This window comes from Erpetoichthys calabaricus, chromosome 16 (genome assembly GCF_900747795.2).
Source record: "Erpetoichthys calabaricus chromosome 16, fErpCal1.3, whole genome shotgun sequence".
In the NCBI taxonomy this organism is placed as follows: domain Eukaryota; kingdom Metazoa; phylum Chordata; class Cladistia; order Polypteriformes; family Polypteridae; genus Erpetoichthys; species Erpetoichthys calabaricus.
In genome coordinates, this window is record NC_041409.2 from 49,652,789 (window position 1) to 49,679,652 (window position 26,864).

General features: G+C 34.2%; 1 protein-coding gene across 1 annotated transcript in view; it reads left to right on the forward strand.

Annotated features, from left to right (window-relative positions):
- Positions 1–26,864, forward strand: part of cdan1 (codanin 1) — a 74,710-nt gene that overhangs the window by 18,235 nt on the left and 29,611 nt on the right. Inside the window, exons 6-15 of the mRNA XM_028821585.2 lie at positions 3,328–3,406; positions 5,163–5,283; positions 10,204–10,313; positions 15,797–15,886; positions 17,465–17,540; positions 18,598–18,800; positions 21,748–21,868; positions 22,800–22,943; positions 24,892–25,058; positions 26,306–26,387. Of these exons, the coding sequence (XP_028677418.1) occupies positions 3,328–3,406; positions 5,163–5,283; positions 10,204–10,313; positions 15,797–15,886; positions 17,465–17,540; positions 18,598–18,800; positions 21,748–21,868; positions 22,800–22,943; positions 24,892–25,058; positions 26,306–26,387 (1,193 nt within the window). The remainder of the gene's footprint in view (positions 1–3,327; positions 3,407–5,162; positions 5,284–10,203; positions 10,314–15,796; positions 15,887–17,464; positions 17,541–18,597; positions 18,801–21,747; positions 21,869–22,799; positions 22,944–24,891; positions 25,059–26,305; positions 26,388–26,864) is intronic.

Genomic DNA, 26,864 nt, shown 5'->3' on the forward strand with positions numbered 1-26,864 from the left:
GTTTAACAGACATTCTCAGGGTTTACCCAGGTTGTCCTGTTGCAAACTACCTTTTGTTTTTCTGTGGGATTCATTGGGATGAGGCCCATATTTCTTCTGTTATTCACCATCACCTCCATCCATGTCATCTTCAGTTCACCCATCAATAGTACACTTAATCCTCTTCCACTTTACCTTAGTCTTTCTCTTCAGCACAGCAACTACTACCTCAACACCAAGATTTACAATCAGTTTAGCCTTTATTTTCCTTTCACTCCATAATACTCTGCATATCCATCTCCTGATTTTGTTTTTGTCTTTTCTTTCCAGCTGTGTTTCTGCCTTCATAGATATCTTAATCTCATGACGCATATTACTATACATACAATTTTTATACATGAGAATGAGGCATGTTTCAAAACCAAACTAGGAATGGCTTCTGGAATTTCTTCCTTTCTGTTATTGCCACACTGCCCAGTAAAACCACATGTGCTCAAAATCTCATCTAGGTAGCAGAATTTTCTATACTTTATCAAAAACAGCTAAACTATTAATATATTGGTTTTCGCATATTATATCTGCATTCTGCACCCCTCTGTCCCACTTTCTACCAGTAACTGGTGTACTCGCCACTTGCTGAATACACTTCACTCCAATAAACCTTTTGTGCCTGCACTTATGACAATCCATACCTTCAACAGAGTGTAGTTGAACTTCTGGGTGCTCTTGACAGAATTCTGTCTTGTTTGATCAAGCTGATATCTTCATATGGTTTAAAAAAAGTTAAAGATTAATAGATGAATAGATAGAGTGACCAGGAATCCCCTTTTTCCTGGGAATGCCCTAAAGAGACCTAAAATAGTGGTCTAGCTGGTATTAATCTAATCCATAAAATTTTCAAATTTTATGAAAAAAGGCTCATCAACTGAAGTGACAGATTTATTTATTGAAATAGTATGCTTTTGTATTTTTTTTTTTTTGCTATTATGGTAGAGAAATAACAGCCCTGAAATACCTTAAAATTAGTTCACCTAGTAGTTGAATTCAAACTATTAGTAGTTTTAATTGATTGAATTTTTTAATTAGAAAAATTAATAAAGATTTGTTTTACATGAAAGCATTTGTCAGGATGGGCTTATTTATTGAAAAGAAATCTGGTCACAATAATTACTGCTTTGATGTGCATGCCACTAAGACAAGCTTTTAAAATATGTGCTCGTCCCACAATGCACCAGGCATACCTATGCCAGCTGCCCCAGTCATCATGCTCTGTCAAATACTGTCCAGGTCTGCATACATGCATAATGTAACTTTATTCCTCTCACCTGATGCTTTTCCTGAATTTGCCTAACATGAAATCAAACTTTACTTCATAAAGAGGCACCTGAATCCTAATTATTTTCTCAAGCACTCTCTTTATTACCACCTCCAAAAACTTGATCACTCGATATAACCTACACTCTGATGAATCACCATTTCCTTAATATACTAGAATGAGCCCACTTTTTCCATTCTGCAGGAATCCTAGTTCCATACACAGGGGTTTGTCACCTCTTCTACATCTGAACCTCCAGCTGCCTTCAACATTTCAGAGTACACTGTATTGTTTTTGTGCCTATTGCTTTACCTATCTTTAGCTTTTTTAACACTTTTGAAACTGCCTCTTATGAAGCTACCAGTTAGTTTCTTGTTGTTTCTCCCAACGAACATCAATATCCCATTCATTGTTTTTGTTCAGAAACGTACTCAACAATACATACAGTCCTATGTCCTATATCTAAGCTCAGTTATATATGAAGCAAATAGTTGAGTATTTGATGAAGAGTCTGTTGTGAGGGACAACACATTAAAAGTACTGTTACATATTCTTCAATGTTTGAAACTATCCTTAAATCATATAGAATGGCTACTGTGGTTGTACTGTGGTTCTTTTTTGACATTTTAAAGTATATCACATCCTAAAGGCAACAGTCCAACAAATGAAAAGAACATAGTTCATAAACTAACTGGTTTATGGAAGTTACGCCATCAGTTAAATAGGTCCCCTCCCTGTCTCACTCCAGTCCTTGTTAAATAAAAAATCATGGTTCGTTATACAGTAGTTCATAAATCATAATAATTTAATAGGGGAGAAAAAAATCTTATTTTATATTAACATGTATTTAGTTTTATATTGTGGCAGATACTCAGTGAGGAGTTCATATTGAAAAGAATTACACTCTAAAGCCCAGTCAATTTAATTGTTGGTCCAGGGCCAATGCCTACCTGCATTAGCAAGACCAGATGTAGCCCTAGACAGGGTCTTCTTCTTTTGGCTGCTCCCATTATGGGTTGCCACAACGGATCATGTTCTTCCATATCTTTCTGTCCTCTGCATCTTGTTCTGTTACACCCTTCACCTGCATGTCCTCTCTCAACACATCCATAAACCTACTCTTAGGCCTACCTCTTTTCCTTTTTGCCTGGCAGCTCTATCCTTAGCATCCTTCTCAGCATCAGCATCTCTCCTCTGCACATGTCCAAACCAACGCAATCTCGCCTCTCTGACTTTGTCTCCCAACCGTCCAACTTGAGCTGACCCTCTAATGTACTCATTTCTAATCCTATCTGTCTTCGTCATACCCAGTGCAAATCTTAGCATCTTTAACTCTGCTACCTCCAGCTCTGTTTTCTGCTTTCTATTCAGTACCACCATCTCCAACCCATATAACATAGCTAGTCTTACTACCATAGGCAAAGACAACATATTCTTTTTTCTTTAGAGAATATTAGAAATGCAGTAAATTAAAAAAAAGCCATGAATTTTGTGTGGTTGTTTAATTTTACAGTGTAAAATATGAAAAAAATGAAGGTAAACAAATTTGTATTCAGAATTTACACTTAAATTCTTCTGGAATATTAAATTTCAAAACATGTTGTTTTTACTGGTAGAGCAAATGTTTAAATCACACTCACTTCCATTTTTAATGCAAGCTTTTATAACAACTTTTTGTTCTCACAGTCATTATTAGACATGGTTGATATTTTAAACTAAAAGTTAAAAACAATGCTGAGGAAATTTTAATTCTTAACTCTCAGAGGTAACAATATTATGATGACTAGGTTCATAATTTTTTTTTTGTGGCTTTTAAAATTTTTACTGTAATGGTAATACTAATTTTAAAACTTCTAATAAGTTACATTTTACTGCTGCAAATAACCTACTATTGCCTAAGTTTAAGTCTTTGTTAAATTAAAATACCCACATAGAATAGATGCTGCCTTTATAATAAACGTAAGAGATTATCCCTGTTATAATTTAGAAATTCAGCATGATAAGTCATATTTGAACTTTTGCTTTATATTTAGATGTCCTTGAAACACCATTTTTTAGGAGTGTGCACAACTGTGTATATTTTGCTGTAAAGGTCCTGCAAACCAATTTTGAGTAAGTATAAATATTATGCCTTTTTTATAGTAGTAAATTGATTCATATTTTAAATGCAAATACACTGAGCAGAAATACATTTTCCCCCACAGCACATATTTTGACACATTTTTACCATCATTATGTATTTCTAGAGTATGCTTTATGCTAAGGAAATATAGAAAGTGGATAAACATAAATTTTGCAGAAATCCAACAAAAAAACATATATTTTCTTAGTTTAAATATAGTTTATTGTCCCTGGTTAATAAAACTGTTAAATGTTTGGGTAAATAAAATATTTTCTCAGTATTAATTACAAAGAATCTCAAAAACTAAAAATGAGTCTCTGAGAAACTTTTTTACAGTAAGACATTAAGAAAACATCACCCATGTGCACAACATGAGCAGACAAGTGATAGTTCCATGCTGTCGATCTGTCTATCTTTTAATTTTACTCACAGCTAACTGCCATAATTGGGAGATATCTCTGATTAACTGGTATTTGTAAATCATTCAATATCTTCTTATTAAGAAATATTGAGAGCTGTGCAAGCAACTTCTGCCATAAGGCTTAATAGTGACTTTGATGTAAACAATATATCTAGTGTGGGCGGCACGGTGGCGCAGTGGGTAGCGCTGCTGCCTCGCAGTTGGGAGACCTGGGGACCCGGGAAGCGAACCCGGGTCCTCCCTGTGTGGAGTTTGCATGTTCTCCCCGTGTCTGCGTGGGTTTCCTCCGGGCGCTCCGGTTTCCTCCCACAGTCCAAAGACATGCAGGTTAGGTGGATTGGTGATTCTAAATTGGCCCTAGTGTGTGCTTGGTGTGTGGGTGTGTTTGTGTGTGTCCTGTGGTGGGTTGGCACCCTGCCCAGGATTGTTTCCTGCCTTGTGCCCTGTGTTGGCTGGGATTGGCTCCAGCAGACCCCGTGACCCTGTGTTCGGATTCAGCGGGTTGGAAAATAGATGGATGGATATATCTAGTTGGAGAATCAATATGTATCATTAGTAGTAAATATGTACCGGTAGTTTCTTTATTATGAGCAAAAATAATTAATATGGAAAGATTTTTTGAAAAATGCATAAGTCAAAAAGTTAGCACCAATTAAAAGTCATTACTGGTATGGTTAATCATTCCTTTTGATAAATGATTACTTTATTCGATTTGAGAATGTTGTTCTTGTTTAAATTCTACACTCACTTACTACTTTGGAACAGAACTGAGCACATGGCGTAAACAACAGAAGTCACATTTTTGTATGTGTTTCTGTTCACATTTCTTTATGAAAGAGATAACTAGGGTAGCCGGTAGTGCATATTCTATTGTTTCCCCAAGTGCAGTTAACCTCTTAAGTATGGAGTAGCACTAATCAGATGTATTCAATTTATAATTATATATCCCTACTCTTTTTGCAGATTTCAAAGTGTACAGCTGTAAATGTTCCCATGTTTTATATTTTTGATTACATGTATATACATACAATGATTATTGTAAAACCATAAGCTAAAACAGATTAATAAAAACAGATATAAATTTTGTACAGACTGTTCTCCAAAAAGATGGAAAAGTGCAAGCAAGATAGTGTGCAAAAGTTGTGTAAAACATTTCAGTTAGTTTTAAGTGTTCTACCTAAACTAAAATACAGTGTTTTGTAAAGGTGTATTTTTGTGTTCTAAAACTGCCACTCTTCTGTACATACTGTAGCTTTTAGTTTTTAAAATAATTTCACATTTTCCAATGCCCATGCTAAATTTACCTTTCTTTTTTTTTCCTTTAGGGTACTTGCTTACCTTGACAAGTGTACGCTACGCCTGCTTGCAGATAATGAGAGGATTGGCTGTTTTGCTCCCAGCCTGCGGGACCAGCTGCTTGCTGCACATGAGAAAAGTATTGCTAAGGTAGCAAGCTTTATTCGCTTTGTGCATCTCTTTTATAACTTTTCTCAAAGACTAATAATTGTGTATTGTTCTATTGTCTTTACATTTTTAAATGCTTTTACTAGCACTTCACAATGAAAGAGTAAAGCAGGAGCTGTCAATATTATTTCTTTTAACTTTCCTGTTATTTCATTTGAAAAGACTTTTTAAATTGAACAGTACTGCATGAATTATTGTTTCCTATTTGTCACAAAAAAAATTATTCAAATACTATTTTGCTTATGTGTCTTTTATTTTAGGTGTGTCAAACATAAAATAAATGCCCCATTAACCTAATTAATCAGGTTAATGAATTAATTCTGATATAAAGTAAAAAACCAAATCTTCAAAAAATAACTATGCTTTTTTAAAAGTACACTGTAAATGTGCTGTATAAGTATGATAGCCACAGTGAAATAACTTTTTCAAATTCAGTTAATCTAGTTTAGGGATTTGGGAAGACCCTTATCGAATTGGTTTATGTAAATGTATATATAAATTCAAAATGTAACCATGAAATAAAAAAGATCAGTCAAAACGTGGTGTACATGTTAATTTAGAATTTACTGACCACTCTGATATTAATTTATTTTGTCTGTGATCTTTGATTTTGAGATATTTTGAATGTGCATCAGATAAAAAAAATTTTAGTTTGTAGTATTTTATTGGGTGAGGTGGGGTTAGTAGACAGAAACAAGATAGAAAGAGAAACTTCAGTCAACAGCATTCCTGAAGATAATAAATTTCCTGGGGTCCATGGTTGTATTAAGTAAAGACATAGACTGATATGTTGACTTAAGCCAACGGCCCACTCTCCTTCTGTTCAGATATTTTACAGTTTGTTACGTGACATATTTAAAGCATAAGCTTGGTATTTTCACGTCAAACTTACTTCTTCACAAACATACTATATATGCATTTGCCATGAGAAATTGTGTTCTAAAGTTAACCGCTTTCCATAAATTTAAAAAAAATATATGTTGCCCACACTGGCGTTTTACATTGTAAGCTGTGGGGCATGGAGGAAAAGCTTAAAAACTTACCAAATGTGTACATTTTTTAAGCCAAGACAGCTGTTTGAACAAAAGACACCAATATTGTGACATTCCACCATTTTAAAAGAAGAACAACTGTGCCTGTTTGCTCAGCGCTTAGTCCTTCTGCACAACAGTTTTTCACCCACCCTGAAGGTCATCATCATCAGGTTTTTCCATGTGAACCCTGAATACAATGAGGACTGATTGTGAGGTCATTTACATTAGGTAGAATGCCTAGAGGGGGCTGGGTGGTCTCGTGGCCTAGGAATCCCTGCAGATTTTTTTTTTCTCCAGCCGTCTGGAGTTTTTTTTTTTCTTTTCTGACCTCCCTGGCCATCGGACCTTACTTTTATTCTATGTTAATTAGTGTTCCCTAATTCTATTTTCTTATTTATTTTGTCTTTTTTCCCTTTCTTCGTCTTGTAAAGAAGCACTTTGAGCTACATCATTTGTATGAAAACGTGCTATATAAATAAATGTTGTTGCTGTTGTTAATAGACCAAATCACTGCCAACATTTCATGCCGTGTGATTGGTTTTCTTTTGGTTTACTTCATATTTATGTGAGAATTTGCACAAGCGAGTACAAATCTAGTACCAGGAATATGAGATAATGATTGTTTCCAGATCCCTTTTGTTGTCACAAACATGCGTTGGAAACATGAAAGGCTCGTGTCATTACTCTACAAATGCCTTGACTTGAAAAATGGATGTATTTGCTAAGTTTAAGCTTATACTCCGTGTTCCATAGTCTATTGTAAAGCACCAGTGCTAGCGAGATGTTTTTTTATTTATACAAAGTGCTTAACTTCAGAACATCATTTTGTGTGGAAAATGTATTTATACCATGTTTGTAATGAAATAACTTGGACTTGAAAAATACAGAACCTATCCTTTAAGTCCCACAAATGAATTCAAAGTCTAATAACATTATAATATGTTACTTATGTGTTGCATTAGTAACTGTTGCTTTCCAAGGTTCTGAATCACTTTTAAGGATTGGATTTTTGATCTAAAATTTTACTGGAGGTTAGTGTAAAGACTTAAGATGAGAAGTTCTAAGGTTATTTCTAGTAATGAATTTAGGGTCAGCATTTTAAATTATCAGCACACTAGAAATACTGAATCATGACTGAAATAGCTTCTAAATAAAACACAAATGATCTTTTCTGTATTTGATGAATTAGAAAATAACTTGAATTTCATATCTTTCTTAGGTCAAGGAAACACGTATTGGGTCATTTAGTAATAGGAATGCTAAGTTGCTGTCTTTGAAACTTGAGTTATGTGATGATTCTGTAGTACTGTCACTTGCTCGGGACATTTCAGACAGTATCATTACCATTTGCAGCATTCCCACCAATGTGGTCGAAATTTAGGCAGAAGAAAAGCTGTTAATTGTATCTTTTACTTACTCCTTAGCAAAATGCCTTGGAGGGAGCATTCTTCAAAATCCGTTCTGTTACATAATGGTCAGAGAAATAAAGAATAAGAGGTTCATTTTATAAACTGTTGAATTTACACACAGTGTCAATCAATGCATACATTTTACTCTGGTTGGTTCATTGGTTTACACCCTATTGATTTATATAAAATAAAAGTCTATTATATTATATTTTGGTTCTTCTTATACCTTTTGAGATGAGCCACCACCCTTAAAATTTCTGTGCATATGACAACTGTCCATTCTAGTGTATAGGACATCAGCTGCTTTCTTAGTCCTCCTTCAGTACATTTTGTATATTACCTCAACCTTTCTTCTGGTACATTCTTTATTTACTTGACCATCTCAGTATTTTTCCTAAGTCAATTCTTATATTTCAGTGTACATTTTGTTGTTCACTTGATCTTTATCTCATTTCTGACATTTATTAACCCTTTATGCTAATTCTTAAAGATGAATGCTATGTTGCTGTAAAATTATTCTTTCACACCAACTAATATAATTTTAGTTTTTTACTGTATTTAATGGAAAGTAGTTATGAGGTGCACCCCTTTGCTTTCATTACTTTTTTCTATTTTGTATTGTATTTAATTTAAAAACCTACAACCCCAATTCCAAAAAAGTTGGGACACTGTGTAAAATGTAAATAAAAATAGAATGCAATGATTTGCAAATCTTATACATCTATATTTTATGCACAATAGCACACAGAAAACATATCAAATGTTGAAAGTGAGCCATTTTACTATTTCATGAAAAATATTAGCTCATTTTGAATTTGATGGCAACAATATAATAACAGTCCGTAAAACATCTGGGAACTGAAGAGACCAGTTGCTGGAAATTTGGGAGCAGAGAGTTGTCACATTCTTGTCTGATATAGCGTTCTAGCTTTTCAACAGTCCTGTGTCGTCTTTGTCGTATTTTTCATTTCATTATGCACCAAATGTTTTCAAATGGTGAAAGGTGTGGACTGCAGGCGGGCTAGTTCAGCACCCAGACTTTTACTACTAAGCTATGCTGTTGTGCAATAGATGCATTATTCAGTTTAACATTGTCTTGTTGAAATATGCAAGGCCTTCCCTGAAAAAGAAGTCATCTGGATGGGAAAATAAGTTGTTCTAAAACCTGCATATACTTTTCAGCATTGATGGTGCCTTTCCAGATATGCAAGCTGCCCATTCCATAGGCACTAATGCACTCCCATATCATCGGAGATGGCAGGCTTTTGAACTGAGTACTGATAACAAGCTGGATGGTCCCTCTCATCTTTATTCCAGAGGCCACGGCGTCCATGTTTTACAAATTTTGATTTGTCTGACAACAGAACAGTTTTCCACTTTACCGCAGTCAATTTTAAATGAGCTTTGGCCCAGAGAAGACGGCTGCGTTTCTAGATCATGTTCACATATGGCTTTTTCTTTGCATGACAGAGGTTTAACCTGCATTTGTGGATGGCATGGTGAACTGTTTTCACACACTGATTTCTGGAAGTGTTCCTGAGCCCATGCAGTGATTTCCATGTGAGAATCAGGGCTGTTTTTAATGCTTTGCCACCTGAGGACCTGAAAATAACCAGCATTCATTGTTGATTTTCAGCCTTGTCCTATGCGCACAGAGATTTCTCCAGATTCTCTGAATTTTTTGATGATGTTTTGTACTGTAGATAATGAGATATTCAAAGTCTTCACAATTTTACATTAAGGAACATTCTTCTGAAATTGTTCCATAATTTGTGGACACTGTTTTTTGCAGACTGGTGAACCTCTGCCCATCTTTACTTCTGAGAGACTCTGCCTCTCTACTATGCTCTTTTTAATACCCAGTCATGTTCCTGACCTGTTACCAATTAACCTAATTAGTTGCAAAATGATACTCCAGGTGTTTTATTTTAGTACCACTCACTTTTCCAGCTTTTTGTTGTCCCATTCCTACTTTTTTTTTGACATGTTGCTGCCATCAAATTCAAAATGAGCTAATATTTTTCGTGAAATAGTAAAATGTCTCGCTTTCAACATTTGATATGTTTTCTGTGTTCTATTGTAAATAAAATATGGATTTATGAGATTTTCAAATCATTGCATTCTTTTAGGAATTGGGATTGTACCACTGATGTACAATTTAAAAATGTTTGTATTGTATATGATTCAAATCCTTATTGAAAACCTTCATATAAAAGTGTTTTTGGGTAGTTTCAACCTGTTTAGTAAGCTGGTATTTATGTAGTCTGTTAAAGGGTAAGGCAAGTGAAAAGTATCATTAAATATCCAGAGCCTCAATTAACAGCAATATAAAACAGCAATATAATAAAAAAATTGAGTGCTTAAGGTGGTTTTTCCAGTATATATAACAGTTAACACATACGTATAATGGTGGATAATAACTGTTGAAGTCAGCAACATTTTTTTTTTTTCTGTTCCAGGTGTCACTCTTGGTGCCATCAACGATACAGTCTGTTTCTTTCCAACCAGCAACTGACAACCGCTCCAATTTTTCCAGTGATAAGGCATTTCATACCTTCAAGAAGCAAAGGTACTTAGAAAGAGATGTTCTCAGGGAACATTTAGCTTTTACAGAAGCGAGAGAAATATAGTAATATTATAACAAACAATAATTATCCTACTCAACCACACACAAGAATTTTGAAAAAAAAAAGGGAAAAATATCTCCATAAGAAACCGGTTCAGTCAATTGAGTGATGAATGCTTATAGCAGTTAGAATACAAAGTTTAGCCCAAAGTTGCCTTTCCATTCAGTAAGGGTTCTGTGTGTCGGAGCAGAGGAATGTTATACTGATAGATGGTTTAGCTCTGTGTTGGGCATTTCGTATATTAATAAAAGAATTCATGTGGAGTTAGAGAAATGTGGTTGTTGAGCTGTTCAAGTCTGAAGCTCTGAATTGTATTTATAATTGTCTATTAGACGAATAGCTGAACCTTTCTTTTGCTGTGTGGATTTCAAGAGATTATGTATTAACACAATTTACACAAAAATTAATAATAAGGCAGTTTCTAGCTGCTGGGCATTTAGAAGCTGTATAAGGAGCCATAATGTGAAACCACTTTCAAATGTCTACCTTTTTGGTGTGTGACTTTTGGATCTGAAAATCGTATTGATAAAATTTATAAATATTTTCTCCTTTTTTGTAACAGAGAAAGTTTAAAGTTAGGAATGAGTGGCCATTCATGATTACACTAGTATGATATAAGGAATGAGTAAGTTCATAATCCTCATTAGCAGGGAGGGACCAAGACTCTATTAAGAAAGGCCCATGTACAGTATGGCATCTTTGTTTTTATTATTATCATTTAATGACAGGCTTGAGTGCCTCAAAAGAGGAGACGCACTAATTTTGTAAAAATTCTAGTAATAATCCACTTAAATGGGTAACAGTCACATTTTTCTGTTTCTTATAGTGAAAGTGCTGTTTCATGTGGGATAATTTTTAAAAATTACAGCATGAAAAAGTAGCCATTTTTATATTAATTGCCAGAGAGGAGCAGACTGGTGATGTACTGTATAGGCATGTCACCAGAACAGATACTCCATTACCAAATCAATACCAAAATGCTGAAAATGTAACAGAACAAATTTTTTTTAACAGAATTGGTAGTACTGAGTGAAAGTAAGTATTGCAAAGATGAGTGTCTACAAGTAAACAAATTACATCTGCAGGCACAATATTATGTAATAAAGGTGTAAGTAAAAACTACTCATTAAAATGACTGACATTACTATAGCACTGCTTTAACACATATCAAAAAGAAAAACACCAGAAGTCATGTCTGGAAATGCTTTGCATTTGAGGAAAAAAAATCAGACACCTAGGCTTTTTGTACGTGCTTTGTGAGTGCATGACATGATCAGTTAGTTGTGAGTTGTAATTAACTAGCTGATGGCAAGATTAATTGTGTTTAATTACTGTAACCTATACAGTCATGATAATGTCCATGCAAGCATCCTTCCAGTTTCTAATTGCAATAAACGGTTTATGATCTCAGAAGAAAACCTCACATGCATCCTTAATAATGCTTATAGGACTGTGGGATATCGGAGGAAATTTGACTTGTGTTCACGGCCGATAAATGAGCTACAATTTATTTAGTGTTACAATGCTTTGAAGCACATCTCTCTAGTAATACAATATATGATTCATTAACAGAAGCGCATTGCAGAGACACGTAGTTATTTCAGTACAGACAAAACAGCTTACTTACGGTGGCACTGACCAGAAATCAGGAGACAGAGCTGGAGGTGGCAGAGTTAAAGATGCTAAGATTTGCACTGGGTGTGACGAGGATGGATAGGATTAGAAATGAGTACATTAGAAGGTCAGCTCAAGTTGGACGGTTTGGAGACAAAGTCAGAGAGGCGAGATTGCGTTGGTTTGGACCAAGGTTATTATAGTTAACGAAAACTAAAATCAAAACTGAAAATATTATTAAAAAAACATTTTCGTAAACTGAAATAAAATAATTAACAAAACTGAAATGAAAAACTAAAACTAAATGAAACTATTAAAGTAGCTGGAAAGACTAACTGAAATAAAATAATAATTTACTAAACATAACTTAAGTTTTTGCTTTTGAATTAATTTTCTTGCTTTTAGTTTTTAACTCTTATAACATTTAACTCTAAAACTGAAAGCCATCCACCACAAGCCGCCCGCACGTATTCATCCAGTGATCGGTGGCTGGTGACGGCTGTTAACATAGCGATTTACGTGTCGCCTTTCTTTGCACTTGTTGTATATCAAGATGTAATTAAAACGCCTGAAATCGGAAGGTGCTGCTTAACAAAAACTTTACCGTATGGACAGAAAAATCACGAGTGTGTAACGTTTCAGTTTATTTCTCAGGTGCCTGCTTTTTGTTGACAGTAATTCACCTGCCACTTCACACATAAATATACAAAGTATAGAGAAAGTATAGTAATCATGAAAAAAAATTCGACCTCAACATTTTGATAAATCTTGACGTGTTAGAGTCCAAAAATAACGTTTTTTGGAATTATGTCTGTGTGTGTGTGTGTGTGTGTGTGTGTATAAACACGACATCGCAAAAACGCAACTAGATAGATGGATGAAATTTGGCATGTGGTTGTTATACCAGAATTGTAGGTGTGTATTAACTTTTGGGCCAAATCCATCACCCGGAAGTTGTACTTTACCTGAACACATACTCTCTCGATTTATTCAACTTTACTTTTATAATAATTGTTCAATATATTATTAATTTTATTTGATTTGTTGTTGATGGTTTCTTTAATGTACATAATATAATCCTTGTCTTCCGGTTTACTCCTCAAATATCCATCCCCATATCTGAGTACACGAGAAAGTCTGGGGAGACCACTCCCGATTTTTGAAAATAAAATGGAACTGATCGAGAGACTGACAAGGTCATCATACAAGATCAGCATATTGTTGCTGACCAACCACTTTTGCTTTAAAAATGTTGTTTAACAATGAAGCAATACAAACCTTGTAAAATTCCTGAGTTGGCAATATCTCTCTTGAACTACAGGTAAGTGGGGGAAGAGAGTCTGCTAAGTGGTGAAAAGCTAAACATATTAATTTGTTTTTGTATTTATTCTAAATTTATTAATTTTATTTTTTTGTTCATATTCACAGCTCAAAATACCTGATATTGTGAAAATAATCCAGTAGCAGAATTATTCTTTAAAATATCTGTCCCCATTTTTTCAATGTTTCTGTCTCTCAAAACAGATAGTTGTAACATCATATTCTTTTTGTTCTTAACATCAGCCATATCATACATATTGCATACCAGGGATTTTTCCTGCCTTACATCCAAACCTGCTGGGGTAGGCTCCAGGTTCCTGTGATCCTGCTCTGGATAAACAGGTTTAGATAATGTATAAATTGTTTTTAGTCTCAGATGCTGTCTCTGCCATTTTGTGCCTGTCCATACTCTTATTACTTGTTATTGCTCTGCTCATTATGGGTTTACTGTTCTTATGGGTGGGTTATTCAAGTCTCACTGCTATTAACCTTCACACTACATGCTTGTTTTTCTTTGTTTCCCTCAATACAGCTATGTGGGGTCTGCACACTCATTCAAGCCTAAGACCCCTGTTCTTCCTTAACCCCCGTGATTTTTATGGTCACACCTATCAGAACATAGTAGAATCTCTTTTTATTTTTTTTATATCTTTTCAGGCCTGCAGGTGCAAAATTCTGTCTATAAATTGTTTGTTCCATGAGATGGAATCAGAGATCAATATGAATGGTAGAAAATAACAAAGCCCAGTGTTTGAGATTTTTGAATGCAATATTGAAGGCATTCATTATAAGCACATTGTCGTTGGAGCAGGATATGTTGTGTGCTGTAGACATTTAGAGTAAAAAACCCTAAAACCTTAAAATTCACCTAGTTTTCGTTACAGATTGACCCATTCTGGGCATTGAAAGGAAAGAAAAAAAGTGCCAACAGTCAGCACAGATTTGTTCAGCACAAATGACATAGAAAATATTTTAAAAATTATAAAATTGTGTAAAATTGTTCATATTCAGTACCTGGTTTTGATTATACTGTACTTGTTTTTATCAGACAAAAACAAAACCGAATAGTAAAGTGTGTTGTGTAGTAAGCTTCCACTAAATTAAATAAAATATTATATCCAAACCCATTAAGTGTATAGTTCTATCTTATTGTGACACAAAAATTAAACTCCATAGTAGCTCTTTAACCATACTATAATTACTATAACTAAAACTGAAACTAATATATATAAAAATAAAATAGAAAAGTCTTTGTAAAATGAAAACTAAACTAAAACTAAAAATACACGATGAAGGAAAACTAAACTGAATTTCCAAGTAAGGTCAGAAAAAATATAGAAATAAAAACTAATACAAAAAGGCAAAACTATAATAACCTTGGTTTGGACATGTGCAGAGGAGAGATGTTGAGTATATATTGGGAGAAGGATGTTAAAGATAGAGCTACCAGGGAAGAGGAAAAGAGGAAGAGAAGGTTTATGGATGTGGTGAGGGAGGACATGCAGGTGATGGGTGTAACAGAACAAGATGCAGAGGACAGAATTTGTTGGATTTTTACTTGCAATAGTAAATGTTACAAATCTAGTTAGAGGTATTCTCTGAAAAAAACAGATTTTAAAATTATATTGTTAAAAAAGCAGGTTTGTAGAGTTTGTTTAAATGAAAATGTCATGAATTATTTCACTAATTCATCAGTATGTATATAATAATATTTGACTATTTATTTTTAGTATTGATTTGAAGGAATGTTATTCAGTTACAGGACAGAAAATGTCAGGGGATAAATAGAAATGCACATACAAAGATAAATAAGGTAGTCCACAATGAAACCATTTTTTTATTGGCTTTATCATGACATCCTCTCAATTTTGCTGTGACGTTTGAGGACTCTCCATATCTATCGTAAATTAAACTTAAGTCTTGCATTGTAATTTGATATTTATGAATGCCAATAGTAGTTTATGTACATCATAGCTGGACAACTACTTGATTGATTTGGCAGTATTTTAAATTTGCTGTTACTATTAGTATTTATATATTTTACATTCTGTTACAGAAAAAGGCACAATATTGTCCATGCTTAATTAAAAAGCCAGTGAAAGTGACTTTGTTTTTGCCATGGCTTTGAATAGGTATCAAGTATTGTGAAATTTCACAGATATTGGTTTTGAATACAAAGGTTATGGTATCATGACATCCCCAGTAATGTTACTGGATTAGTATTGAGCGAACATCTCAACAGTGGACAAGGCTGTGTGAGATATTCCGTGCATGGCCAACCCATCCTGTAACCGCTGCCTTGACTATTCCCCTTTAAGTGATTTTAAGTTTTTGATTATTTTTTTTTAAATGGGTGAATAATCTTGCATATCGTCTGTTTAAAACTACAGTTTTATAAAAATATTTAAACCATTTTAAACACTTAAAATACACTAATTTATTGTCAAAGATGTTATAATAAAATGTATTTCTTCTGTTTTATGTGCTTTAGAGATATCTTCTATGAGCTTCTGAGAGAATGGGAAGACTATCACAAAGAACCTGGTTGGGAGTTTGACCGTGCACTTGGGAGCAGAATTAGGTAGGTAGTTAAGATTTTTTTTAGATTATCAGTCTAATGAGGCTGATTGTTGTATTCTTATGTAAATATGGCATTGTCTTAAGAATCTTTTTGGTCATCATATTTTGGGCTATTGGCATTTTTAAACCTCTGGGCAATTTTAGGTTTTCATTCTTAATTTTAATCTAAAACCATCACCATTTACTATATATCATTTTTAATCTTAAATTCTCTTAAAGAAATTCTCTATGTAGAATACCAGTTTCATAAAGAAGTAAAAACATGGTTTTTATTAATAGTTTAATCATTTTCTAGATTGTTTTTTTCTGTTTGAGATCACAGTGGAAGCACATCTGTAACCCTCATCAAAAGTTTCCAATTTGTTCAGGAGAATTACCAGGTGCTCCAAGGCCCAACAGAGATGAAATCCTTTTAGCCTGTCCCTGGGTCTGCCTCGGCGTTCACTGCTGTGCACTTTGCTGAGCAAACATAGAATGAAGAAGAACTCCGGTTCATCTAAAAGCCAAACCATTTGAACTGCATAGTCTTAATTAGGTCTTGATCTTTGAAAACGGGTGTGTCTTGTTTTGAAATTTCATAGTGCTTGGACATGATTTTTACTATGTCTAATCGGTTCTTATTAATTTGGGTACAAACTTTAGTTCATCTTCTGCCAGTGGATTTACATGTCATTCCTAAGGATGTAATTTCAGTTTCTTGTATCTTGTATGTTTAGATCTGTCACAGGTATGCTTTGCACCAGACCTCTTCCTTTTATACTCTATGTCAAACTATAGTAAATCATCCAATATTTTAAAACAAATAAAAAAAAAAAATAGTCAATGTTTTCAATTACCTTTTGTTTTCATTATTTAGGTAACTGTAAAACATTGTTTTTATTTTTTAAAAGTTAAGTATAAGATTAAGGAACACTGGCTTAAACATTTAAATTGTTCATGTTAAAATGCATCTCCAAGCTGTGCTTTTGCTTTAGGACTGACATTGTAAGTAGTATCTAATACGTTTTCATAGCTAATTGCATTTAGCAGATGTGTTAGACAGAAACAAAGGTTGAAGATTGTTGTATGTGTAAATTCCACTGCTGTTTTGAGTTACTTACTTGCTTAAGAAAATAACTTGCTTTTCATACCATATACTATGCAAAAATATTACATTTATTGGTTCCAGGTGCATTGTCATAAACTAGTTATACTTTTTGTTTATATCTACAAGCATGCAAACATATCCCATTGCATCTTTTTCTTAGGAACATACATCCCATCCCTCACCACTGAGTGTTGTCTTATTTAAAAAACGATTTGTATATATTGTTTCCTGAAGTGAGAATGTTGTCCGTCTGTTAAGGGTAATGACTTTTTTATCCTTAATATCATAGAAAAATTCCATTATTTGTAACAGATCATTGCTACATTTTTGCATTTTCTTAACAGCTACTGTAGAATAATAATTCAACATTTTAATGTACTATTATGTGAGATTTTTTTTAGCCTCCATTTCCCCATTCATCTTGGTATGCTTACTACTAGTGCAGCTACTTGATATATCCTTGTAACTTTTCTCTCCAACATTCTTGTTCAGGGTGATGGTGAGCCAACTTAATGCTGCTGGTAACCACTGCCACTTTGCTCGACTTTTTCAAAAACAGCTTCTACAGGTTAGTAATCTGCTTCATTATCAGTATTGTTTTGCTGCTTTTGGAATTGCAACTCAAGAAAGGTATTTTTTATTTAAGGGATGTGTAATTTTTACTTTAGTAAGGCGATCAATGAGATAAAATAACTGAAGTATATTAATTTGGCATTATTAATTATTATAGTTAAGCGTAATTTGAATATGAATGAAAATGAATAGTATTTTTTTTACAAATGAAATTTCTAAATGGCAGCATATAAAACAAAGGGCTAGTCCCAGTAATTGAGCATTTTATATCAGTATATCATACTGCAAGTAGTAAAAAGAAAGTATCATAAGTTTTGCTCAAATTTTAAAGCATAACGATTGGAGCATCACCTGCACTATAGGATATGTAAGCATACATTTTACGTCATGATTTTATACATTTTCTGGGATGTTAACAGATTAAGAGCCACTGATGGTTTTTGTTTTAACAAAATACTTATGTTTATTTTTATTCTACAAAACGATAGGAAAAACTGTAAATTTGATCTCTGAAGACCTGCAATAAATTCAGTGCATTGTAAATAAAGGCCTTCCAATACAAGAAAGCATGTTGGTGTGAAATGCTCCTGTGGTATGCTCTGGGATTCCATAAATCTATAACTGACAAAACATGATTTGAAACTGTATACTTGCATCATGACTTCTCCGAGAAATAAACACAATTTAAGCCACTGTGTTTCATATTTTCATTTTTTAGTAGATCGGTACAGCTGTGCTGATAGTGCTTTTGTTGTAAAAGAAGTAGTTGCAAAATCATGTGGACTAATTTTTAGTGTGGGTGTTAGTCATAATATTGAAGGAGATTATTTGGTCCTGTACTTCTTTCTAAATTGCTCACACTGATGTTGGAAATTGCTAGTAGTTAACAATTAAAACAAACATATTAGTGACTAACAGACCTTTAGTCAGTGGGACTCTTGGTCTGTTTGTCATTTATTAAATCTAACATATATTTTTTTACTTTATAATCATATTACCTGTGCTTTTACCCATTTTAACTTGTATTTTTCTTTTTCTTTTTTAATATAAAGTTGTGTAAGAGTCCCCACTCTTCACGATCTGGAGATGCTTCTGACCTTGATGTGTTAGGCATGCTGGGAACAGATAACTTGAGTCGACTGAAAAGACTGCAGGAGCGATTCATACAGTCTCAGAGCATCACTGGCCCTTGCCCGCCACCTTCCTTCCAAGGGCACCAAGAATTTTTCAGAGATTTTCTCCTGTCTGCTGGCAGGTATAGTTACAAGAATAATATCTCATAATGTACTTGGCTGCAGCACTTTACAGTTATAACAAATGCTGATTCAATTAAATTAATAGTAACAAATGATTATACTTTTTAAGTGGTACTGTGCTTGGGGATTTCTTTTTCTTTCTCAAACTGCTGTCTAAGCAAATTTTTCACATGACGTACTAAAATATAGTTTACATGTTCAAATATAACCTATTTATTAATTCACTTTATCCCATTTTGAGTTTTGGGGGTTTTTTTTTTTTTTTTTTTTTTTTTTGCAAATAAAGATTTCATGTGATCTGGGGTAGGAACAACTACATGTTAAAAATGATTTTTTTTTTTTGTAAATTTGTAGTAAAAATACAAACTCCAGAGAGTATGTTTTTATGCACGATTTTGAAGTGAAGTTGCAGGTAATGTCATGGTTGTAATCATGATTTATTTTTGCATCTGAATTTTGGCCTGCTTCACTGGAACTGTGACAGCCAAGTCAGTTTTATTTCTTTTTTTTAATTTTCTTGCTTTTTAGTCATTCTGGTGTGTATATTCAGACCATAATGTGTGTGTGTATTTATTTATGTATTTAAAGAGCTTCTGTAAAAAGCCAGTTCCCTAGGGACAAGTGAAGTTTTATCTGTCTAGATTGAAACCTAAATAAACTAAACTACTCAGGGGTTTGTGTGAATAAATATGGTGTTAATTTCAACAGTGTATGTAGAAGATTTTGATCTAACATTTACTTTTCTTAATATGATATATGGATAGTACTTTATTTGTCCCAAGGGATTCCACATAAAAATTATATTTATTTTGTATGTTACTTAAGCCATGTAGTTTGCAGTGATGGCTGAGATTTTTTTTTAATCTTGTTTTCCTGCATAACAAAGAGAAAAATGTTTATGATATAATAGAACCCAATGTTGAGAAACTCTACGATGGCAAAAAATGTGAAAAACATCCATGGGTAAAAGAAAATTGAAGACGGGACTCTTTACCAGTAAATGAAAAGTAGAGCAGATCTTCAATTCAAAGGCAAAGTATTATGGGAATGCATTTCCTATTTATATTCTGCTCTGATTTTTTTTTTTCCCTTAAGTAACAATTTAACAATATTTTAGCAAAAATACATGCTTTTTGCACTTTTTGAGCATAGGAATTGATATGACAAGTAATGCAAGATTTTTGTTTCTTTTATCATGGATGTTTTTCAAATTGTTGGCCATTGTACATTATTGATCACTGTTGGCTTCTATTATATCATAAACATTTTTTCTCTGCCCCGCATGAAAGCTTGAGATTAAAAATTTTTATTCTCGATCATCACTACAAACTACATGGAGAATGTAACATATGAATAAAATATATATCATTTTTGAGAGGAGCATTCCTTTAGTTTAACTTTTACTGAGGCTCAAGAAATACAAAAGTGTTATAACAAACAACATCAACAATCCCACTTAAACACAAACAAGAATTATTAAAAATTACGAAAACTTCTGACCTGACTAATAAAAAGAAATCAGCCACAGGGCAGTATTTTAAAGGTATGTTGTTGTAGGAAAGTCCCAGTAGAATTTCTTAATGCACTTTAGTTGCAAAGAAAAATAACATTTCACATTACGGTCGCTTAAATATTTCTACCTAAATAAGTAATTGCATATAAGACAGTGGTAAAAGTTTTAAGGAGGACATATGGGTGCAATAATTGTATTCCAAATGGTCATTTGTGCAGACTGTGACCTAGGACTGTCAAGTATGTAGAACACTAAACCATGGTTGTTTTTCAGACATTTGCCCAAAATTGCTTAGGTTAACGTTCAATTGGGAAAAATATAAAGTTAAGTTATAATCGACACATTATGTATAAGCTTCATGCTGTTTACAATAATGGTGTATTCAAGAATCATATTTTACAAAAAATAAATGAATGCCAATGACACAAACTGACACACAAATTAGAGGTTGATTGCATATATTTGGGATGTTGCTGTGGGACAATTTCCCAGCATAAGACCCTTTGTAAACATTAATATTTATCGTAATACACCAACTGGTCTATTACATCAATTCTCATCAGACAATAACCATGCCTTGGTCTTATTTTACCTCTAAATGAAAATGTTCATGTGCCACGCCTGCTTTATCTTAATACATAATTTGCCTGCCTCCTCACTCACTCATTCACGTCCGTCCAAAGCCGAATGCACAGTCGCCTTCTGCGCAGCTGCCCGAAAAACCTTAAGAGACCGACATCCAACCCCAACATCGCGGCAGGCGGTGGATTTACGGCCGCAAAAATTCAAAGAGAAAGGCGACTTCGATTAAAGCTCTAGAGGCCTGAAAGGCGATTTCGACTACAGCTTGAGGCCTAATTATGCATTCTGATTCAATTACGCATTCATTCAATACACCTATATCAGGTTTGTGGTGCTTATACTTATTACTATTCCATATTGTACTGGAACATTCATCATTCAATATTATACTATAGGCCTGGAAAATTCATCAACTAACAGTACAAGCCTGTACAGTAATGAGTAAAGCGGACTACAATCATTACAAAACAATTTCTTCGTTACTTATCATTTGTTCTTCATACACTGCTGACACAAACTCGTGCCCGTTTCATCTTATGTTGTCGAAACGGGCTTTGTCTAGTATCCTATGATTCAAAGTTATAGACATTAAAAAGAAATGCTTTCTGAAAAAGGAAAAATGAAGAAACAATGTACTGACAAATTTGTTTGTGTATTAATTTTCCATTGTTTGCTGCATACAGTGCGTGTGTGCGCATGCGTGTGTGTGTGTGAGAGAGAGAGAGATTGTGTTAAGGGAAAAAATGCTTAAGAAACCATTTGCTAGGAAACAGAACCAAATAGACATTTCGTAATGATCAGGAGTTTTTTTGTTAACTCAAATCTTTTCATATACTTTCAAATATTTTCAGTTTCCAGCTCAACCAACACTTGATGGACAACTTATGCCAACAGATCCTGCAGCTAGACTCCAGTGATATCATAGGGATAGACAACACTAAAGAAGAAGGAGAGGGTGATGTAGAGCAACAGGTTGGAGTTTGTATTTTTTTTTTTTGTTGTTAAACAAGGAAACTGCTTAATCTGTAATTTCTTTATATTGAAGATCACCATATAACATACTTAATATTTAGCATCAGCATTAATAGTATGAACTTCATAAACCCCAAATTTTTTTTTTAACGGAAAAGCCATTCACTCTGCAACAAAAGCATATGTAAAAACTAGAAAAAAAAATCTGAGGAGTTTTGCTTTTAATAAAAAAAAAAACTGGTAATGTGATAAGCAAAATTTATTTGACAAGATTATTTAAAAATCAAAAAATCAAATTTGTTGATGAGTCAATAAATATAACAGTAATGAAGAGGCATGTTTTAAATAGATCAGAACTTAAGGAAATGTCACATACAGTACATAAATATGGATTGTTCTACATTCATCCATCCATCCATCAGTCCATCCATTTTCCAACCCAATTCACGGGGCTCTGCTGGAGCCAATCCCAGCCAACACAGGGCGCAAGGCAGGAACCAATTCCGGGCAGGGTGCCAACCCACCACAGGACACATACACCAAGCACACACACTAGGGCCAATTTAGAATCGCCAATCCACCTAACCTGCATGTCTTTGGACTGTGGGAGGAAACCGGAGCACCAAGAGGAAACCCACGCAGACACAGGGAGAACATGCAAACTCCACGCAGGGAGGACCCAGGAAGTGAATCCAGGTGTCCTTACTGCGAGGCAGCAGTGCTACCACTGCTCCACCGTGCCACCCTGTTCTACATTCAGCCATCTAAACAGCTAGATAACTCTGAGGAATGTCTAGCAACTGAAAAAAGTCACACTGATGTTTTAATCTAATTATGAGATGTTTTGGCATAATATGTGTTGTACTACATTGTAATTGATATTTAGCAGAGTAATACATTTGTTATTCTTTGTCACTGTCGCATATTGCAGGGAGAGAAGCAGCGGTTTTCCTCAGTGCTACTGACTGTTCGTCTCCTGGCAAAATTCTTAGGTTTTCTTACCTTTCTGCCCTACCAAACAGGGGAACGGCCAGCTAAAGACATTCAGGAAGCTGCTGTTTTAGTTCGTAGCAAGGTATGACTGTCTATCTACTGTAATGTATTATATTGCTGTTTTGATTACATTTCACATGTGGGCATTGTTTACTGGCACTTTTTTGTTAGAGAACAGGATGTGTGTGTGTGTGTGTGTGTGTGTGTGTATGGGACAAACATATATTTTATGCTTGAAAAGGCTCATTTAACTGGTTAGTGTAATGCCAATTTGTTTTGGCATTTCATGCAGTCAGGCAGGAAAGTAGTGGGGAAAGCTGTTAAACCATTCCAACTTCTGCTACATGACTACTCCCTCACTAAACCTACATGAGCTGCAGATGCTTCTTTGAAAACTTGTGAATTTGAAAAGACATGATACCTACCATATTCCCCAGTACATATTATGTAATGCATTATGGTGTTTGTGTCACAGTTGTAAGTCTAGACAAATATTTCACTAGTAATATCCAGCTGGGTGGTCTACTTAGTGTAAGGCAGGTACTATATCTTTTTTGAACTGTATAAAGCAAATACTCTGGCAAGAAGCAGTTAGGCACTTCTTTTGATGAAAAAGTTAAGCTTTCTATGAAATCTTACAAGTGTAGAATATAGCCAACAGGAGTCACTGTCAGTTATGTAAACTGCACTTAAAGAAAATTTAGTAGTGCCAAAGGAGAGCAAAAGAATCAAGTATAGGAATTGGGCTTAGCTAAATGTAAAGAGCTGTCTGATTTAAAAGCAAACAAAATCTTTTTGCAGACTGTTGTACGAGGGTTATATTTGTAAGATTCTTATATAGTGTATTTGAAAAGTAGCCAAAGAACTGCACGTAAGGTGAATTTATACTAACCACATTTAATCTTTGGACTCAGAAATTTTCTAATGAAGAATTGCACACAGCCAAGGTAACAAAGACACATAGCTTTGGCCAATATTTTGAGATTGTGTCTAACTATTTTGAATAGACTTGTGCTTCTGAGTGACTGAACGAGAGAGAGAGAGATAAAAATAGTACTGTGCCACTCCATAAAGAGTTCATGACAACCTACTATAAGAATCTGAATGTTTATCATTTTTTCCTGCTGGCAGAATCAAAAAGTACTTTAAGATTAGGTGAATTTACAATATAAAAAGGTAGCATCTCATCCTGATATGACTATAGTGTAAATTACTGCAATCTGTATCATAGTCTTCTTTCACACAGAATAGTATCGATTTGAATCCTGCTGATTTAGTGTACTCAATTCAGTTGTAACCAAGTACAATGGATTCTTATTAATTTCTGAAGAGTGACCATGCAGGATTTAATTTGCAAAGTTTTTTAGACTTCTTTTAGCACACGTAAGAGTGTGCTATACCCAAAGAGAAATCACCTAATTGAATATCTGATTTTGATTTGTTTTTTTTAATCGCAGCTGGGAAATTGTCTTTTCACGTGACCTTTAGGGATAAGTCATTGTATGGCATCCCTTCACTTATTTTCAGGTGAAGGGCCATGCTCAATGACCCAATGGAACAGGATCCCTTCTGGCAGTAACTGGATTTGAACTAACAGCCTTCCAGATACCAGCCCAGATCCTTAGCCACTGAGCCACCACTCCACTATAATGATAAAGACTGTCCCAGTGCACTCTGTTATTCTTTTAATGCACTATTTTAACACATCCGTACAGAGTCAAGCTGGGCTTCCAAATTAGGAGATCAAATAACCTCAAGTTTATATGTTTTTAATCAGGATGATTTAGTGTCTGCCTAGTGTCTGAACCAATCAGCAGCCTTTGGTAAAAATAACACAAATTAAGATGCACCGTCTTCTTGCCTTTAAATGTATGCACTTTAGATGTCTGTCATATTTTGTTTCAGTTGATGATCACATTGTTGTTGGCAAGTTTCAGAATTCTAGCATGAATCAAAGTATATTTGCTTGCATGCTTAACTTCATATATGGTTGCTTCAAAAATATGACTGTTTGTTTATTCTGCCCACAGACTTTGCCAGTGGTCAACATCTGTGAGGTTCTGCTGAATGCTGTGAAGAGGAGGCGGCTAGTGTTGACAGTTCCTTGGATTGTTGAGCTTCTTTCAATGATAGATTATATATCTCCATTTCTCTCTTATTATAGAAGAGTATTCAAACTACTGCTGCAGATCTACAGGTTATGTTTCTCCCTGTTTATTTTCATTTAATTCAAGTTGAACTTGGAGTTGGTTTTCACTGCTTTGTAATATTTGCTATACTGTATTAGTAGAAAAACATCATAATGTGCTATTTGTTAAAAAGAGTAACAATTTTTACAGAGCAGAATTGATGATGACAACTTTCTGATTATATTCTGAACTATTGTTTTACTTTACTTTAAAAACGTTAGGTGTACCACCGCAAATACTGTGTCATAATCAGTGGTATATGCCTTGCATTCAAAAGGGCGCCAGCATGTACACACAACATTTATTGTTTTGTAAGAAATATGTGACTGTTTCAAACTACATTTTCTTTGCTCTGTCTGCAACTGTAGTCACACTTATACTTGCTATTTACAAGGTTATGTCTTATATCCTTTATTAATGATAGCTATAACATACTTAAAATTATGTTTATGCAAAAGTCTTTAAACGGAAATGGAAATTATGTTGGTATTACAGGATTTTAATTACTACAGAGCTCTGAATTTATATAAATTTGTAGTAGAAAATCCCAGAAAATGTTTGATCACTTAAACAAATCTCAACTTATGAGACTTCAAATATTAGTATAGTTACTATCCTCTTTAATAAAATCCTTGTGTGCGTCCAGGTGTCCGTGTGTGTGTGTGTCTTCTGGTGAAGTGCGCATGCGCAGGGCACAGTGCGATGCGCGATATTACTGTCAGAGAAAGTTAAAGGCATATTACCGACACGAACGCCTGTATTACTGCCAGAGAAAATTAAAGGTATATTACGGACGTACAAGCCAGCGGACGTACAAGACAGTATTACTGTCACAGAAAATTAAAGACACAATACACGGCGGCAGCTCACAAAGAACGGTCAGCTCAGCAAGTAAACATCAACAAAAGAAAGGCTGAAAGACAAAGAAAAATACGACCAACAAAAAGAATGAGGTCAGAGTCCCTTGCCATTTAATATAGACTGTTCCTACTAATGTTTATGCACTACTGTTCTAGCGCCCGTTATTGTAACGGGTTTTAATGACTAGTACTTAATAAATATACTGTAGTACATTGGTTGGCTTTTATGCCACTGTATTGGTTTACATACCCATAACAAAAGTCGGGAGAAACAAAAACCACAGCAACAACAGCTTAACTAAGGTTCAAGTTCAAAAAAGGAAGGCATCATAGGTTGGGCTGGAATTTTTTTGGTACATAATAAATAACTAATATCATATATTTACTTTAAATAGGAGCAATTTACTGGGAAGAGACAGAGAAACGTGTTTCTTGAACAAACTACTACTTGTGGCTGTTTTAGGATGGCTTTTTCAGGTTTGTATGATTTTATTATCTTTGTATTGTATCCATTTATGTTTCTCATTGTACACATTTATTGATATGAATGACACCCGTAGTGAATGTTAACTGTGGAGAGTCATGCAGGATACATAATGCATTTTTGGAATCTTCATTAGACAGGCTGTGTGGTGTCCTTGATACCTTTGGTAGTCTCCGGACATCGATCATGCATAGCAATTTTGTTATGGCAATTAATTAATTAGAATGTGTGTAAACATTTGTTTAATTTCTGTACCTATAAGCTATCATAAGATGGTGGTCAGTTTAACATGATGCTATAAACCATAAATGCACATTCTTGTGTGTTTTGCCTTTACTTTTCAAAGTATTATTGAATGTTATTTAGCAATATGTATATCAATTTCAATTTAAAAAGTATTTACATTTTAATTTTAGACATATCTTGTACTTATGGTGGAAAAATGGTCTCTTGTGTTTTTCAAGTATAAA